Source organism: Pollicipes pollicipes, unplaced genomic scaffold (genome assembly GCF_011947565.3).
Source record: "Pollicipes pollicipes isolate AB1234 unplaced genomic scaffold, Ppol_2.1 Scaffold_4295;HRSCAF=5057_pilon_pilon_pilon, whole genome shotgun sequence".
In the NCBI taxonomy this organism is placed as follows: domain Eukaryota; kingdom Metazoa; phylum Arthropoda; class Thecostraca; order Pollicipedomorpha; family Pollicipedidae; genus Pollicipes; species Pollicipes pollicipes.
This window is the reverse complement of record NW_023596461.1, coordinates 7,409,148-7,424,050: the sequence shown is the minus strand read 5'-3', so window position 1 is coordinate 7,424,050 and position 14,903 is coordinate 7,409,148. Positions and strand designations below refer to the sequence as shown.

General features: G+C 59.5%; 1 protein-coding gene across 1 annotated transcript in view; it reads left to right on the top strand.

Annotated features, from left to right (window-relative positions):
• LOC119096617 (T-box transcription factor TBX20-like) overlaps positions 1–11,358 on the top strand; it is a 44,364-nt gene extending 33,006 nt beyond the window's left edge. Inside the window, 7 exon segments of the mRNA XM_037219515.1 lie at positions 238–511; positions 822–983; positions 1,409–1,468; positions 1,470–1,486; positions 9,332–9,437; positions 9,648–9,756; positions 11,333–11,358. Of these exon segments, the coding sequence (XP_037075410.1) occupies positions 238–511; positions 822–983; positions 1,409–1,468; positions 1,470–1,486; positions 9,332–9,437; positions 9,648–9,756; positions 11,333–11,358 (754 nt within the window).
• The last annotated feature ends 3,545 nt before the right edge of the window (positions 11,359–14,903 follow it).

Sequence of the window (14,903 nt, the reverse complement as noted above, 5' to 3'; positions counted from 1 at the left end):
CAGACCCACAACTGGTGACCGTTATGAATACTTTCGTTTGCTCATAGCAAGTCGCATATGCTTGGCGTAAGCAAACCGTTTCATAGACGTGCTGGAAAAAGTTCCTAGGTAACAATGACAGTGCTGACTTCGTCGCCGTCTGTCTGAGGAAGGGAGACGCCCACCGCCGTCTGCCTGGAGAAGGGAAATAACCACATGTCGTTCGTCTGCTGAGTTGCCTACCTCACTGTCCCCCAGGCGAATGTTCCCCACCATCCGGGTGTCATTCTCGGGTCTCAAGTTGGAGCACCGCTTCCTGGTTGTGCTGGACATCGTGCCGGCTGACAACAAGCGTTACCGCTACGCCTACCACCGGTCGTCGTGGCTGGTGGCGGGCAAGGCGGACCCACCGGCGCCGGCGCGGCTCTACGTGCACCCTGACTGCCCGTTCAGCGGCGAGCAGCTCAAGAAGCAGGTGGTCTCCTTCGAGAAGATCAAAGTGACCAATAACGAGATGGACAAGTCGGGCCTGGTGAGTTGGGCCGCCGGGATGGCACAATGGCGGAAGTGGACCGTCGACGACGGGCTTCGACCGCAAAGTTTGCTGGGCGGGGAGCCGGCGCGAGGCGGCGGGGCGCGGCGCTGGCTCCGAAGCGGCGCGAGGACCCAGGCGTTAATGAAGGAACGCTATGGCATAGTCGTCACGTGCGCCGTAAGCGGATTGATAGATCAGCATTGCGAAACGTTCCGTCTGATGGTCGGTGTTCACGTATGGTGGATTCGATGCTATGCTCACGAACTTTTAAAATGCGAGAAATGCCACAGTTATCTATGTTTTTCAGATGATTTTGAACTCCATGCATCGGTACCAGCCGCGCGTGCATTTGATACGGCGGAAAGATGGCCACGCAGGCTCTATCACGGACCTGGAGGGCCAGGACTACAAGACGTTCATCTTCCCAGAGACTGTCTTCACCGCAGTGACGGCCTACCAAAACCAACTGGTGGGTGTTGTACAATGTTGGGACTAAAAGCCCGTGTTGTATGAGAGGGATGGGTGCCCTGTTCTCGGCAGGTCATAATTGGTTGATGCGGTATGCGGCTAAAGAGAGTGGAGCGGTACTCGGTGTACACCCCGCTGCACCCTGGTCATACATTGACCAAGTTGTTCTAGGCCCTGTCCCTGCTGTTCGCTGTAAGAGCGCATCATTCTCTGACATCTCGTTCCAGATAGTTCTGCGAGACCCACATTTGAAACATTGCCTCGTTTTGGCAACACAATCTCGCCCTGCCCCTCCCGTAGCAAACTTTCCGCGGACCCAGGCCCGCTGAATACTAAACTGTCTTCCGAACGTCTGCGGTCGACTCGGAAAGTCTCGGCCGCCATCGCTTTCTCCCCGCCGCGGCTGATTTAAGCCCTGTTTTTCAGATCACCAAGCTGAAGATCGATAGCAACCCGTTCGCCAAGGGGTTCCGCGACTCCTCTCGGCTTGACGGACTTCGAGAGGTGGGTCCCTGAGCGAGCAGATCGCGACGTGTCGTGAATGGCCGGCCACTCGAACGATAAAACATTGCATTTGCAATATGTCCGCGGAGTAGTAAAATTGAAACTTCCGCGTATGCTTTGGCGATCACACGATTAACACTGATTATGTAGCGCAACGCAGACGGTTGCTCAGTATGAGAATGAAAATTCAGTAGTGCAGGTATGTACATTTACACGTTTCGATTCGATGATAGGTGTATTGACACCGAAAGGTGTGCGGTGATGGCTCAAGCTGGGTGGAGAAACTGGAAACTTTATGTCATACTTCAAGGGAAGCTCGATCACTCGTTGTATCCGGGCAGTTGTCCCACAGCCACGGGCAGAGGAAAAGGGTAAAAGCTATTCTCCCCTCCGATTCTGAAGTTTGACATTAGTCCATGAGTGTTGCGTGGAAAGCAAATCAATTCAAAAAGGGGCTTGGTCTCGCACTTTTTGAAATGCTCCTAATTACCACCCCTCATTATGACTACAGAAATGCGTAACATTCTGCGCTGGAATAGGAACATTTAGCCTCATGGGCGGAGGTCAGTGCTGTGACCCCAGACCCTCAGTACTATAGATCCTCCATCCGTGTCTGTCCCGGCTGCGTCGCTGCACACAAAGGTGACACGTGCTCGGTGTTTGCGGGCCTCCTGCGCCATCGCAACTCGAGTCGGCTCCCGCTCGTCTGTCGTTTTTGTTCCCTCGTCACTCAGATGACTCGGACGACGGAGCTGTGTGCTGCTCGCCACGCCCACCCTCAAAACACGACCGCCGTCGTCCGCGCGCTTTCTCGCCGCGCCGCGTCTGGCCCGCAGCTTAGCCCCGGCCATGATTGCATACTCAGACAACCGCCCCACGTCGACGATAAAAACAACATTTTGACGCCTTAAATCACCATGACGACGCGCCCGGAACCGGGGCGACCCCTTCCGGCGGCAGTAGCACGCGCACCGCCCGCCGGGGCGCCTCCGCGCCGGAGATAGCACCGTTAATATCCCGCTTCTCATATCTCGCATTCCAGTGTCGGGTTTTTCACGCTGATTTGCCTAGCGTCGCGCGGTATGTGGTTATCGGACGCATCGTGTGGCGGGCGGGCGGCCGAGCGACGAGCGTCACGCCTGTGTCGCCCTGCAAGAAAACAGGGAGTGCCGTCGGGCGCGCCCCGCACCGCGGCGGGGGCCCGCCCGCATTTCATGGGCTGTCAATCTGGGCGGCGCGGGCGGGAGGAGACGGTAGGCGGAGGGCCCGCCGCGGGGGAGGGGCTCTGCCGCCCGAGCCGGTCAGAGGTCGGTAGCGAAGGTTCGGATGAGCCCAGCGGGGTCGAGCGTGTGGCTTCCGCGCAGGTCCGGGTGGATGTGGTCCATTTTCTGAAATCAGGTTGGACTTGTTTCATTTATCTTATCCTCACTGTCTGTGAAACCGCATCGGCAGGCTTGAATGAATAGTAGAGGACAATAATCACGGAATCTTGCCCCCCAACAGAAGGTAAATATGTACAATTAGCTACAAAATTTCAAAAGTAACAACAGATAGCTTGAGCTTTAATTCATTTTTTATTTGATTTTACTTGAAGCTAGATTTCGCGCAAGTGGCACGTGTTTTACAATAAGCTGGACAAATTACCTCCATATCTTGCGATTTCGTGCAACATGCCTGTTTAAAACTCCTGTCCCCCACTTGCTTCATTGCAAAGCAGGTTTCTTAAACTTCATGCCGTGGGGGTCCGAAAAGAGTGAAATAAAACCACAGTATCTCCCGTCAATGGATTTCTTTGGCGTTCACTGGTCCCAAATCATGGCTAAAACATCTCCGGCTCCAGATAACACATCTGCACCAGACTGCCGCTCCGCGTTTCTCGTGGTACAATCTCCCCAGCTTAGCGTTGTATCTACAGGACGTGTAAACCAGCGCGTTTGTGGCAGACGCGTGTCCTTTGAGGGTTACGGGTGTGTGTGCACGCTTTGTCCGCTCCCGCACGTGCTTGTGTGTGCGCACCCATCCCGGCCCGTGCGCACTCGCCACAGCCCCGCGACGTGGCTCCTCCCGCCCCACACCAGCATCTGTTCGTCTCGCCGAGACCCGAACCGTCCGGTAACCAGACCCGGACCGGACCCGGTCACGTGTCCCACGGTCGGGCGGCGGCCGGGCGCGGGACCGGATCCGGGGTCGGCGCGGGTCGGCGCGCCCCCGCCGCCGGCGGACCCCCCAGGGAGCGGCGGGGCGCGTGCCGCCGCCGCCGACACAACTGTCCCCCAGCCCCGGCCGCCGCCGCCGCCGGCCACTGTTTGACGGCGACCGGCGGCAAACAGAGCCGACTCGGCCGGATCAACAGCGGCCGCGCGCCCTGATTGCCTCATCCGCGGCGGGAGCGACTCGATGTCGGCCCCCGCGCCGGGCTAATTGCCGCAGGGATGCGGGCGGCACCCGCTGGGACCTCGGCCCACTCTGCCGCCGCGGGGGCCGCGCCGCGTCAACGCATGGCCGCTGCGGCTGCCGCTGCCAGCGCGCTTACACCTCGTGCTGGGCGGAATTGGGTCGGCTGTGATATCACGCGCGTCTCAGAGGAGGTACGGTGCAGCCGATTCGTTTGGGAGTGCCAGTGAGCCGGAGCCGGCGTTTTCGAGTGCCAGTGAGCCGGAGCCGGTGTTAAATCCGGCGCGGGTGCTTGTTGAACTGTCAGCCATCGGCTAAAAAGGGTTTCCAGCATCTGTTCCCGTCCTGAAACCCAACATACCTGTTTGGTAAATACAATATTTCACGCATACCCCGGTACCTGGGTTTATTTTCAAAATCAACGTCTCATGTTAGCATAAGTCTTGCTTCCGCCAGAGTTAAATGAAAAAAGATGTTTCCACTTCCGAGGCAAATCCGAGACGCTGGTTGCATTCTTAATTGTCATATATGAAGGATGCAATGCAGTAGGTGTATCAGCGATCATGCCAACTACCCTCAAAATAAGCTTGACCTTAGCATTTATTCGTTTGAGGACACTGGCGCCAACAACTTTGTTACGCCGACCTTTCTCGCCATTTCACACTCGTGTTAATGTGTACAGATGAGATTAACGTCATTGACATTGATTAACTTAATTAAAAACTCATTAGCTCACGTTTCTAGTCCAGTAAAATTGTCAACGTCGCGTTCACAACAATGTTGGTGTGACGTGTTCAGTGACTATCATGCCACTGTGCACTGCTCATTGTTAGCTGGAATCGTAAAAATACGGAAGCGGAAAAATCACAGACACTGTCGTGACTGAGAAAAAAACCGTTGCTTACTTCACGACCCCCGTAAGGCACCATAACGGCCGATGCAGGGCACCATTGGTCCCAGCCGGGCTGCGAAAGCGCCGCGTGGACATGGCCGTCATGTGTCTGCTGATCGTGCAACAGTGCACTGCCACCGAGTCGGGCCATTTCGGCGACGATGTGCTGCAAATTGAATCCCACCACGTTGAGGCGAGCGCCCCAGACTTCCCACAGCCATCGCCATTCGGTGACAATTTCCTCACCATGGCTGGGACAGCTCCCAGCCGTCGCTTCCCGTCCACACCAGCGCCGGGCCTGGGCTGGGGTCGCGGCGGCCGTAAAAGCCTACGCGAATCGGACGTCGGCGCCCTGTCGAGCGCCGTGCACCAACGGCGGAAGCATTTCGTGTCATTGCAACTGTACATAAAGCGCGAATGAGCACTTGGCTGGATGACTGTGTTAGCCCGCCAAGGCTGATGAAGCCGTAATGACGCCTATCTGGCTGCAACGGCGTAACAACCCGGCGACGAAACACCGCCGAGTGGACGGCCGCCTCGCGCGCCGGCCCGGCGCCGCGCCAGCCGCCGGCCGCCGGCCGACCCTGCTGTATCGATTCCGGCGACGCTGGATCGCGCCGCTGGTGACGGCACCGGTGTTTAAGGCTCGCTGTCGGTCCGGCTGCCAGGCCCGCTCCGTGTTGCGAGAGTCCAGCAGAAGCGAGATTTCAGGGCCGCACACGGCCGCGCGTGAACGCTGTCCGTCGTCTGCTGTGTTAAGAAGCGAAGGGAGTGCTGGTCACCCAGCCTCTCGCCAGATTACAGAGATTGAACACAACGAGAAATCGTGTTCCAGCCAAATGAATAGGCAGTTGCGCCATGATCTCATGGTTCATTCGGTGTTTCTTTTGCGGAGTTACCTTTCTCAGCGTGATAATTATGTAAAGAATCGCCCCGTGGTGTAGGCACTGTGGGAGGCGGCTACGCGAAAGCGGAGCTTGCTTAATGACGATCTTTCAGTCCACACCGCTGGGCCGCAGACGCACTTCAAAACTGGTAATATTCCAGCTGTCCAGGATTTGTTGTGGCTGAAAAGCTGCTTTCGAAAATGAGAAGCGCTCGCCCACTCTAAGATTGTAGAATTGTGCTATCTTGCGTGATAACATTGAAAACAAGGTATTGCTATTTAACAGGAATGAGTTACATGTTGTTTTTGGTTAAAATTGCATGTTTGCTGTAACATATAATTAATAGAATATTGACACTGAGGACCTTTCGGGCTTGCCTATCCAAATCCATTCATTTTGACATGCCACGTTTACTCCATCACCTGAACGGGTGGATCACTGCACATGTTTAGTTTTTTGCGCTTTGGAACGAACGGAACGCTATTATTATTTGAAATGGCGGGCTCCCAAGCCGAAGTAACTTTGACACAACCGAATGCTGTCACTTTTGCGCTTTCTCTACAGACAGTGTGCCGGTGCTGCGGAACCAAGGGCAGAGCTGTCGTAAGGATGCTTGCCTCGCGTACTGGTCTCTTAAAAGGCGTGTGTTAATATGTAACATCTTTAGAGATATTATAGCGTTTTGACAAAAATCCCTGCAAAAGAAGTTACTCAAAGGAGCAGATGAGTATGCAGCAGCTGTCTACATATTAGACCCAAAAGCAATTTTCTGATAGTCTCAATCCGCAAGCGAAACCACACGCGTGACCTCGAATCTGCGCACATTTCGCAAACGGCGACAGGCTTATGTCATCCCAACACAAACCTGGACTCTGGGCGGTCGGCTCCGTCCTCGTGCCCCCCATCCCTGCCCCGTTCCGCATCGGTGCCGACACGGCCGACAGCCCGCCGTTCCGCGAGCTCGTCGGCGTTCGGCAGGGCCGGGCGGCGAACAAAGCTGGCCCTGACGGCGGCTCGTTTCACGCCTGTTTCCGTGTGCGGCGATCACAGCGCAGATGGCTGCGGCGATACCGTCTCCGACGTCGGCCCGCCGCGCACCGCCCCCGTCGACGTCGACGGCCCCGTCGGCGGCCTGGCGTTCCGACTACGCTTGAGCAGAGCCGCCAGGTCGGCACATTTGCTGTGGGCTGTGGGCTGTGGGCTGTGGCCGTAGGCTGGATGACCGCAGCAATGTGCGCGGGGATGCAGAGGAGATGCTAGGCAATTTGGTAAAGGCTTGCCTCGCCGTTCAGTGAGGTCTTGCCTCGCGGCTCAGCAAGGGTCTACCTCGCGACTCGGTACGGGTTTGCCTCGCGACTCAGTAAGAATTTGCCTTGAGATTCGGTAAGGGCGTGCTTCGCGGCTCAGCAAGGATTTGCCTCGCGACTCGGTAAACGTTTGCCTCGCGACTCGGTAAGAGTTTGCCTCGCGGCTCAGTAAGGATTTGCGTCGCGACTCAGTAAGGGCTTGCTTCGCGGCTCAGCAAGGGCTTGCCTCACGACTCAGTAAGGGTTTGTCTCGCGACTCGGAAGAGTTGGCCTCGCGGCTCAGCAAATATTTGCCTCGCGACTCGGTAAGGGCTTGCTTGCTTCGCGGCTCAGTAAGGGTTTGCCTCGCGACTCAGTAAGCTCTCGCTACGCGACTCAATACCGCATCGCGACTTCCTCGAGAATAACTTTCTGGTCTCTGTGCGGTAGTTCGCAGACATCCACTACGATGCATCGAGGCATCACCACGTCCCTGCACAGTTTCATTGGAAATGGACCTCAGGGTCGTTTCCGTGCTGACGGTGACACCGTGGTAGTGCCTGTTCGTCAACCCTCGTGGTATCCCACACCGCCTCGACTCCGCCGCACCGGCAGCGGCACCACCGACGTCCCCCGCAGCTGGTCGTCCCGCGCGGTTCCCCGCGGCTCCGGTACCTCCTCCGACCGTCCCAGCTTCAGCTGGGGCCGTCGCCGGGCGCGGCCGGCGGGCAGACCTCATTGCTATTCCGGCCCGGGCGCCGTCCGTCCCGGCTGCCGTGCCCCTGTTGCGCCCCGGCCGCTCCTGCGCTGCGCCGGCCGTCACGGGCGGGGGCGCCCCCTGGTTTTTGCGCGGCGCCGCGGCGCGTCCGAGCTGCGGACCACACAAGGGCGGCGTCACGCGGGCGCGGCCGACGGCAGAGTGACGGATGCCGCTCGGCGCCGCTCGGCGCCCGCCAGCTCCCGTTCCGTCAGCAGGCGACGGTTTTTAGGCGGCCGTCCGGCTCATTACGGGCGCTCGCCGCGTCAACTTTCCACTTCTGGCGGACCTTTTTGCGCCGCCGGCCCCGCCGCCGGCCGCCGCCCTCCAAATTGTATTGTCAAGATAAGCGGCGGCGGCCGTGGCGCGGCGCGATGGCGCGCGCGCGCGGCGTGCGGCAACGCGGGCGGGCCGGGTGACCGGGTGGCAGGCACCGCCCGCCGCCCCCCGCCGCCTGCGATGACCGAACACGTGCCGCGCGCCGCGCCGCGGCTAATGCTGAGTAACCGGCGGCGCGGGCGGCCGGCCTGGACGAGTTATCGCGGGGCGGGCCCACCTCCGGTCGCATCCCCGCTGACTAGCGAGCTCGAGTTACGATCGCGCTTACGAGCGAGGGTGCTCGGAAGCAGCGCGACCGGCGCGGACGCGGGGACGCGGCGTCTCCGCGTCCCCGAGGGTGACGCCACCGTCGGCGCCTCCGCTACGCCGCGCGCCGGCGCGTCCTCCGAGCCCAGCCACCCACCGCGCCGCCCCGCCCGTGCAATACAGTCGCGCCGGCGATAATTGGCGCGCCATGGGCGCGCGCCGCGCGGCGGCGGAAGCGTGCCGACCGCATCAAAGCGAGGCGCCGCCTGCTCCCAGGGCGGCGGAGCGGCACTGCGGCGGACAGGCCGACCGATGACGCATCGGACGACGGCACGCCATCGGCGGCTGGTGTCGGGCTGGTGTCGGCTGGTGTCGGCCTGGTGTCAGCCTGGTGTCGGCCTGGTGTCGGCCTGGTGTCGGCTGGTGTCGGCTGGTGTCGGCCTGGTGTCGGCCTGGTGTCGGCCTGGTGTCGGCAAGTGTCGGCTGGTGTCGGCTGGTGTCGGCTGGTGTCGGCTGGTGTCGGCCGGTGTCGGCTGGTGTCGGGCTGGTGTCGGGCTGGTGTCGGCTGGTTTCGGCTGGTGTCGGGCTGGTGTCGGATGGTGTCATCTAGTGTCGGGTGGTGTCGGCTGGTGTCGGCTGGGCTCGCTCTGTCGCTCGCGGCCGCGCGGATCGCCGAGGCCGTCTGGGGGCTGTGGCGCCGTACAATGGCCGCGCCCAACCGACTGAATGCTGCGCGCAGGGGGCAGTGTGTCCGTTACGTTAGTGGTTGAAGGTTTCTGGTGGCAAGTACCAAGACTGTGGACTTATATTAAGAAGTGTGCACGATAGGTTCGCGATTCGAGATCAGCGTCGACTCACGCAATACCTTTGAATGCAGAAGCATTCAATCTATACCGCATCATCTCTCTGTGAGGCACATCTCCTCGTCCTGAAGGAGCGTTCTGTAGCCGTTCGTTACATTCGATCCGGCCATGTGTTCTGTGACCCTCGCCAGTGTGCACGAGGGCAGCCGCGGACCTGGCACAGTTCTCCCGCCTCCTACAGGGACACGTTCGAGACGCTGCTGGTCGACCACCCGCCGTACCTGCCCGGCGTGCACCCCGTCTTCGACGCCTACAACCTGACCGCCGAGGAGAAGGCGCTGCTGGCGGCGCGCGCGCAGATGATGCTGCGCTCCTCGGCCGCGCCGCCCACCTCGTCGTCCACCTTCCTGGCGTACCCGCGCGCGCCGCTGCCCGTGCCGCTGCCGCTGCTCAGCCAGTGGGCGGCGCTGCAATCGCAGTCGGTGCTGGCGTCGCAGCTGTCGCAGCAGCTGGCCTGCCACTCGGCGTCGATGGCGGCGGCGCTGCCGGCCGCGCAGCACGCCGGCTACTCGGACGCGCTGCGGCTGCCGCGGCCCGTGTACCCGGCTGCGTTGCAGCGGTACGCGCCCTACATGTACCCGCGCCTGCTCAGCCCGGCCGCCGGCAGTCCGGGCAAGGCGGCGGCGCCCTCGCCCTCGCCGTCGGCCGCCTCGGTGGAGGCGGCAGAGCTGGAGCGGCCGCCCGGCTCGTCACCTCGCAGCAGCTCCCACTGAGTCGGCGCCGACGGCAGGGCACGCACGCCGATGGGGTAGTGTCGGTCGATGGTGTGTGGGTCGGACCGGACCGGACCGGACCGGACTGAACCAGACCGGACCGGGCCGGGCTGGACTGGACCAGACCGGACCGAACCAGACCGGACCGGGCCGAGATGGACTGGACCGGGACCTGACCGCGACCAGGTTCAACAGCGGAGGTTGAGCCGGCGGTCTGACCACGGATGCCCGAACCGGCATGAGTGTACTGGGACGGTCTGGAGGACAGTCCTCGGGTTCTGGGCTACACTACGGGAGCTGATGTCTGGAGCCAGACTGAAATGGCATGCCAGGAGTCCAGGAGGCTACAGGCTGAACTGCAGGTGGGTGGTCTGGAAAAGTTGGAAGAGTGGTCCGGTCGGTGACCAGTGTCCTCGAAACAGGCGAGGTGTGGTCCTCAGCCGGTCTGTAACACAGTCCATTGGTGCAGGGCACGGCCGTCGCCTTTGTGGCGTACGGCCAGTGTTCGGGAGCAGACAGCGCGGTGAGCGGCGCCCGCGGCGGCGTCAGTGGGTTCACGAGTGTTTATTAGATGAGCAACGCAATACTTGTGGCTTTAAATTCGGCGTCCGTAAGTTATGTTGGAAGCTTGACCTTTTGGTATTTGTCTTGTGTACAGTGTTGGCGGTTGGGGCGAGGACCGGAGGCGGCCTGGTGGGTTCACTGCCTGTGCAGGGCGGTGTGCCGCGCTCCTGCCTGTGTTGTGTTTGTTGGCGGAGCTGTAGGCCCAAGGTGCCCATCGCCGCGGGTAGAGTCACATTACTCGGTAGTGGCGTAAGCTGTAGCCTGGCTTCAGAAGAGTTCGTGCGTCGGTTACAGGTTGGCTGCCGGAAGCCACGTGGACACTGACTGCCTGCCGTTAAACCGGTGTGCTTCTTCAGTCGCGTTGATTTAGCAAAGTTCTTTCAGAGCTTTACTCCATTTGTTATGCCCACCGTTTTGTAGCAGCTTCTCGAGGACTTCCGTCTACTTCACTACATGCTTTGCCTATTCAGAATGTAGCCAGTGCGCCTTGTAGACTGCGAATAGTTTATATTTCGTTACGCCACAGAACAGCGCCTTCGGGACGTTTCTTCCGGCATCGGTGAGTGACGTCATGCGTTTGCCCGTGACGTCACGATGCCCGTCATCGTGAATACCGTGTCACCTGAGTGATGTGCGCGCATTCCAAGGAAAGTGTTGAAGCTGCTGGCGTCTTGAACACGATCGACACCGGTCCAATGTACTGAGTGCTTTAGCGAGCTGAACCGTGTTAGGCTGTCTTTCTAGACATATCGATATTACATTGACTCGACCGCAGAATCAAACGTGTCTAGTTCCTGGCGGTGTGCCCCGGCGGGCGTGAGTCCACAGCACTGTCCACCGGCCGGTCGGAGCACCTCCCGTCCACCGCGGCCGCCCAGTCCACCGCGTCCACGTGGACGGTGCAGGTCCGGCAGCTCTGGGCCGGGATTGAGCGCGTGTAGAGACTCGGACAACGCCCGGCGAGCTGTTTTGAAGACTGCACGTGTAGGCTGGGCTCGGAGGACGTCGGGCGGTGACATCGATTTTTCGCACACAGGAACGGACGACCGCGTCCAGACATTGTTGATGATTATTTGTTGCCCTAGTTGTCAATATATTGAGTTCAACGAGTGCGCTGTTTGTCGTGAGTCCGCTGTCAGACGTCCGCACTACGAACGGAGGGCTCTGAATGGACAGCACTATTTACTTCTCTCATTTTCTCTATTTTTCAGCGCGCTGACTGAACTAACGCGCCGCGCTAATATGGACTCCGTACGGAATGCAGCCTCAATTCATTTTCCACGAGTGCTCTTGCATTCGGAATAAAGCACGCGCTGAGGCTACCTGTTGTGCAAGCCTGGTAGTTAGGCAGAATGGTCCGCAGCGCTGAAAGAACGCCGACTTATTCAAACTGCACCGAGTGCCCGCGCCGTATGTCTCGTCCGCGAACACCACTCGAAAACGCCGCCGCATTCGTCTGATGACAAGGCATGAACGGCTCCTCCTGGTTACTAGCAGTTGCCACAGCAGGTGGGAGGCTCGATGCCGGCCGGCCGCCGGAAGCGCACGGCCTCGGCTCTTGCCCCGCGATGTGGATCGATGCCGTTGCGTTTCGTACGTGCATTAGGATCTTGTTAATTATTCGAGCAATTGTCGAGCACAGTCGCACGGGTAGCATTCAGCAGACGCCGTGACTAATGAGCATTGTCGTTACACCTTGGAACGCGCCTTGTTCGGACAGTATGGCGCTGTACTTCCGCAGAAGAAAACAAAACATCTGTAAAACGGATTATCACGAACTATCACGAATGCACACAGGAATTTAATGGCGTACGACATTGTGTCAGGCGATATCGGCAACGATGGCATTGCGGTTCTATCCTAGAAGTACGTAGATCTTTGGTTGAAGGATACAAAAGTCGGCATCTGGAGCACAGCAGAAAAACCAGAGTTTTGTACAAAGCCAAGAGGCATCAACAACTTGCACCAAGGGCCTCGCTACAAGCCAGGCAGCACGGGGCGTCGCTACGAAGCCACCCGCCCCTCTCTGTACACGATCTGAACACAGGTCATCCGTGTTCAACACAGGTCAGTCTGGGGGCAGCGGGCACACTTTTCACCCACGGTGGCGTCTGACGAATACCCTGAGGAAACCGGGGAAATTTGTAACCCATGTCATGTTCTCGGTCCAGTGAAGCATGATTTTCATTGAGTTCCAGCGTCACAGATGTGAGGTGCGCACAATGTGACTGTTTACGATTGCTTATGCATTCACGACTGTTCAATAGCAATGCAAACGCTATGCATTCCTGCGAGTTGTTTCATGCGCCACGAAGACTGCCAGTCTTCAACGCGTAACCACTGCAATCGCAGCACGTAAGAGCCTCAATCAAAATCACTTTGCAGGCATTGGTACGTGCGTCGGAAAACCTACAGAGCGTTGCAAAGGACTCCTCACTCTCATTGCTAATCAATGTTTGCTATCTTTTTTCGGCGTAGACCTTAGACGCATGCACTAGCACCAGTCTGTACACACAAAGTGGACGAACACGGCTACGGGTGAGGGTCGGCGGGTTCGCTGCATGGCCGCGGCGAGCGTGGCCCGAGCCAGGCCGCGGCGCGTGTGGCCCGAGCCAGACCGCGGCGAGTGTGGCCCGAGCCGGGCGGCGGCGAGTGTGGCCCGAGCCGGGCGGCGGCGAGTGTGGCCCGAGCCAGGCGGCAGCGAGTGTGGCCCGAGCCAGACAGCGGCGAGTGTGACCCGAGCCAGGTGGCGGCGAGTGTGGCCCGAGCCGGGCGGCGGCAGGTGTGGCCCGAGCCAAGCCGCGGCGAGTATGGCCCGAGCCAGGTGGCGGCGAGTGTGGCCCGAGCCGGGCGGCGGCAAGTGTGGCCCGAGCCAAGCCGCGGCGAGTATGGCCCGAGCCAGGCCGCGGCGTGTGTGGCCCGAGCCGGGCGGCGGCGAGTGTGGCCCGAGCCAAGCCGCGGCGAGTGTGGCCCGAGCCGGGCGGCGGCGAGTGTGGCCCGAGCCAGGCGGCAGCGAGTGTGGCCCGAGCCAGACAGCGGCGAGTGTGACCCGAGCCAGGTGGCGGCGAGTGTGGCCCGAGCCGGGCGGCGGCAGGTGTGGCCCGAGCCAAGCCGCGGCGAGTATGGCCCGAGCCAGGTGGCGGCGAGTGTGGCCCGAGCCGGGCGGCGGCAAGTGTGGCCCGAGCCAAGCCGCGGCGAGTATGGCCCGAGCCAGGCCGCGGCGTGTGTGGCCCGAGCCGGGCGGCGGCGAGTGTGGCCCGAGCCAGACAGCGGCGCGTGTGGCCCGAGCCAGGCCGCGGCGAGTGTGGCCCGAGCCAGGCGGCGGCGAGTGTGGCCCGAGGCTATGTGCAGGGATCGAACCACGTGACGGACTGCGCTTCCTTTCGGCGGGGCTCCACCATGCCGCGCAGCGTAGGTGTGACACGAAACACGACACCAACAGGTGCACACACTGTACACGCACACACGTCAGCAAAAGTAAAGCCGAGGGTCTTCCAGGACTTAACCTGCAAGCAGTTTAGTTATTCATTGACTCAGGGGTGTCGTTTGATAGCTTAGAAGAAAGCAGACACATGTCTTTACGTATTTTAAGCTTAGGTTTAGCCGACTTTTCCTGCTTGTCCCCAACTCTTGTCACGAAACAACGCCACCGTACTGACCATGTGCATTTTGGGCGGCCACATGCAAAATTACAGTACACTCAAAAATGTCACAAAAGTCATGAAATCCAACGAAGAAACCACAGCACAAGTTCGAATAAAAATTGAGCACCGCGAAAGCTTCAAAAATTTCAGCAACGTACAAACCACTCGTCGCACCTCAGGCCCAAACGTGCCACATTACCAGCCCCAGATCAACCTGGATCAACACGCCAGCGGCCCGGATCCCCTAGCCAGCGGCCCGGATCCCCAAGCCAGCAGCCCGGATCCCCAAGACAGCAGTCCGGATCCCCAAGACAGCGGCCCGGATCCCCAAGACAGCGGCCCCACACAATTCGTGGCTCGGTCAACCCGTAGTGTTTTTTACGATCTCGTTATGACGGCAGGCACCGACAATCGAAGCAGTGATGCCAGCCCCCGCTATTTGTACTTCGTAACACCCGAGTGCGGGATAACCAAAGACAGAAATGTGTACACTTTGATTCGCGCATCAGAACCCACTGCGGTAGGTAAGCAAAGTAATTTTCCATGCATTTGAACGTGTCGGGAGTAAGCAATCTCATACCAACAACATATGTACCGGAAGATATCTAAAATATGAAAATAGCCGTTCTTTACGCTGGGTTGTACCAATCCCCCACACAACATACAGCGTAAAAAGTTGGAAAAGTCCAAACTTGCCCTTTTGTGCTCGGTCCTTGCTCTTCATCCTAGTGGTCTCTTTCCTCAGCAAGAGCTGTTCCCTGTCACGCTTACCCTGATGTGTGATGATGATGTTGATATGATGATGATGATGTGGCTGCTGATGATGATGTGG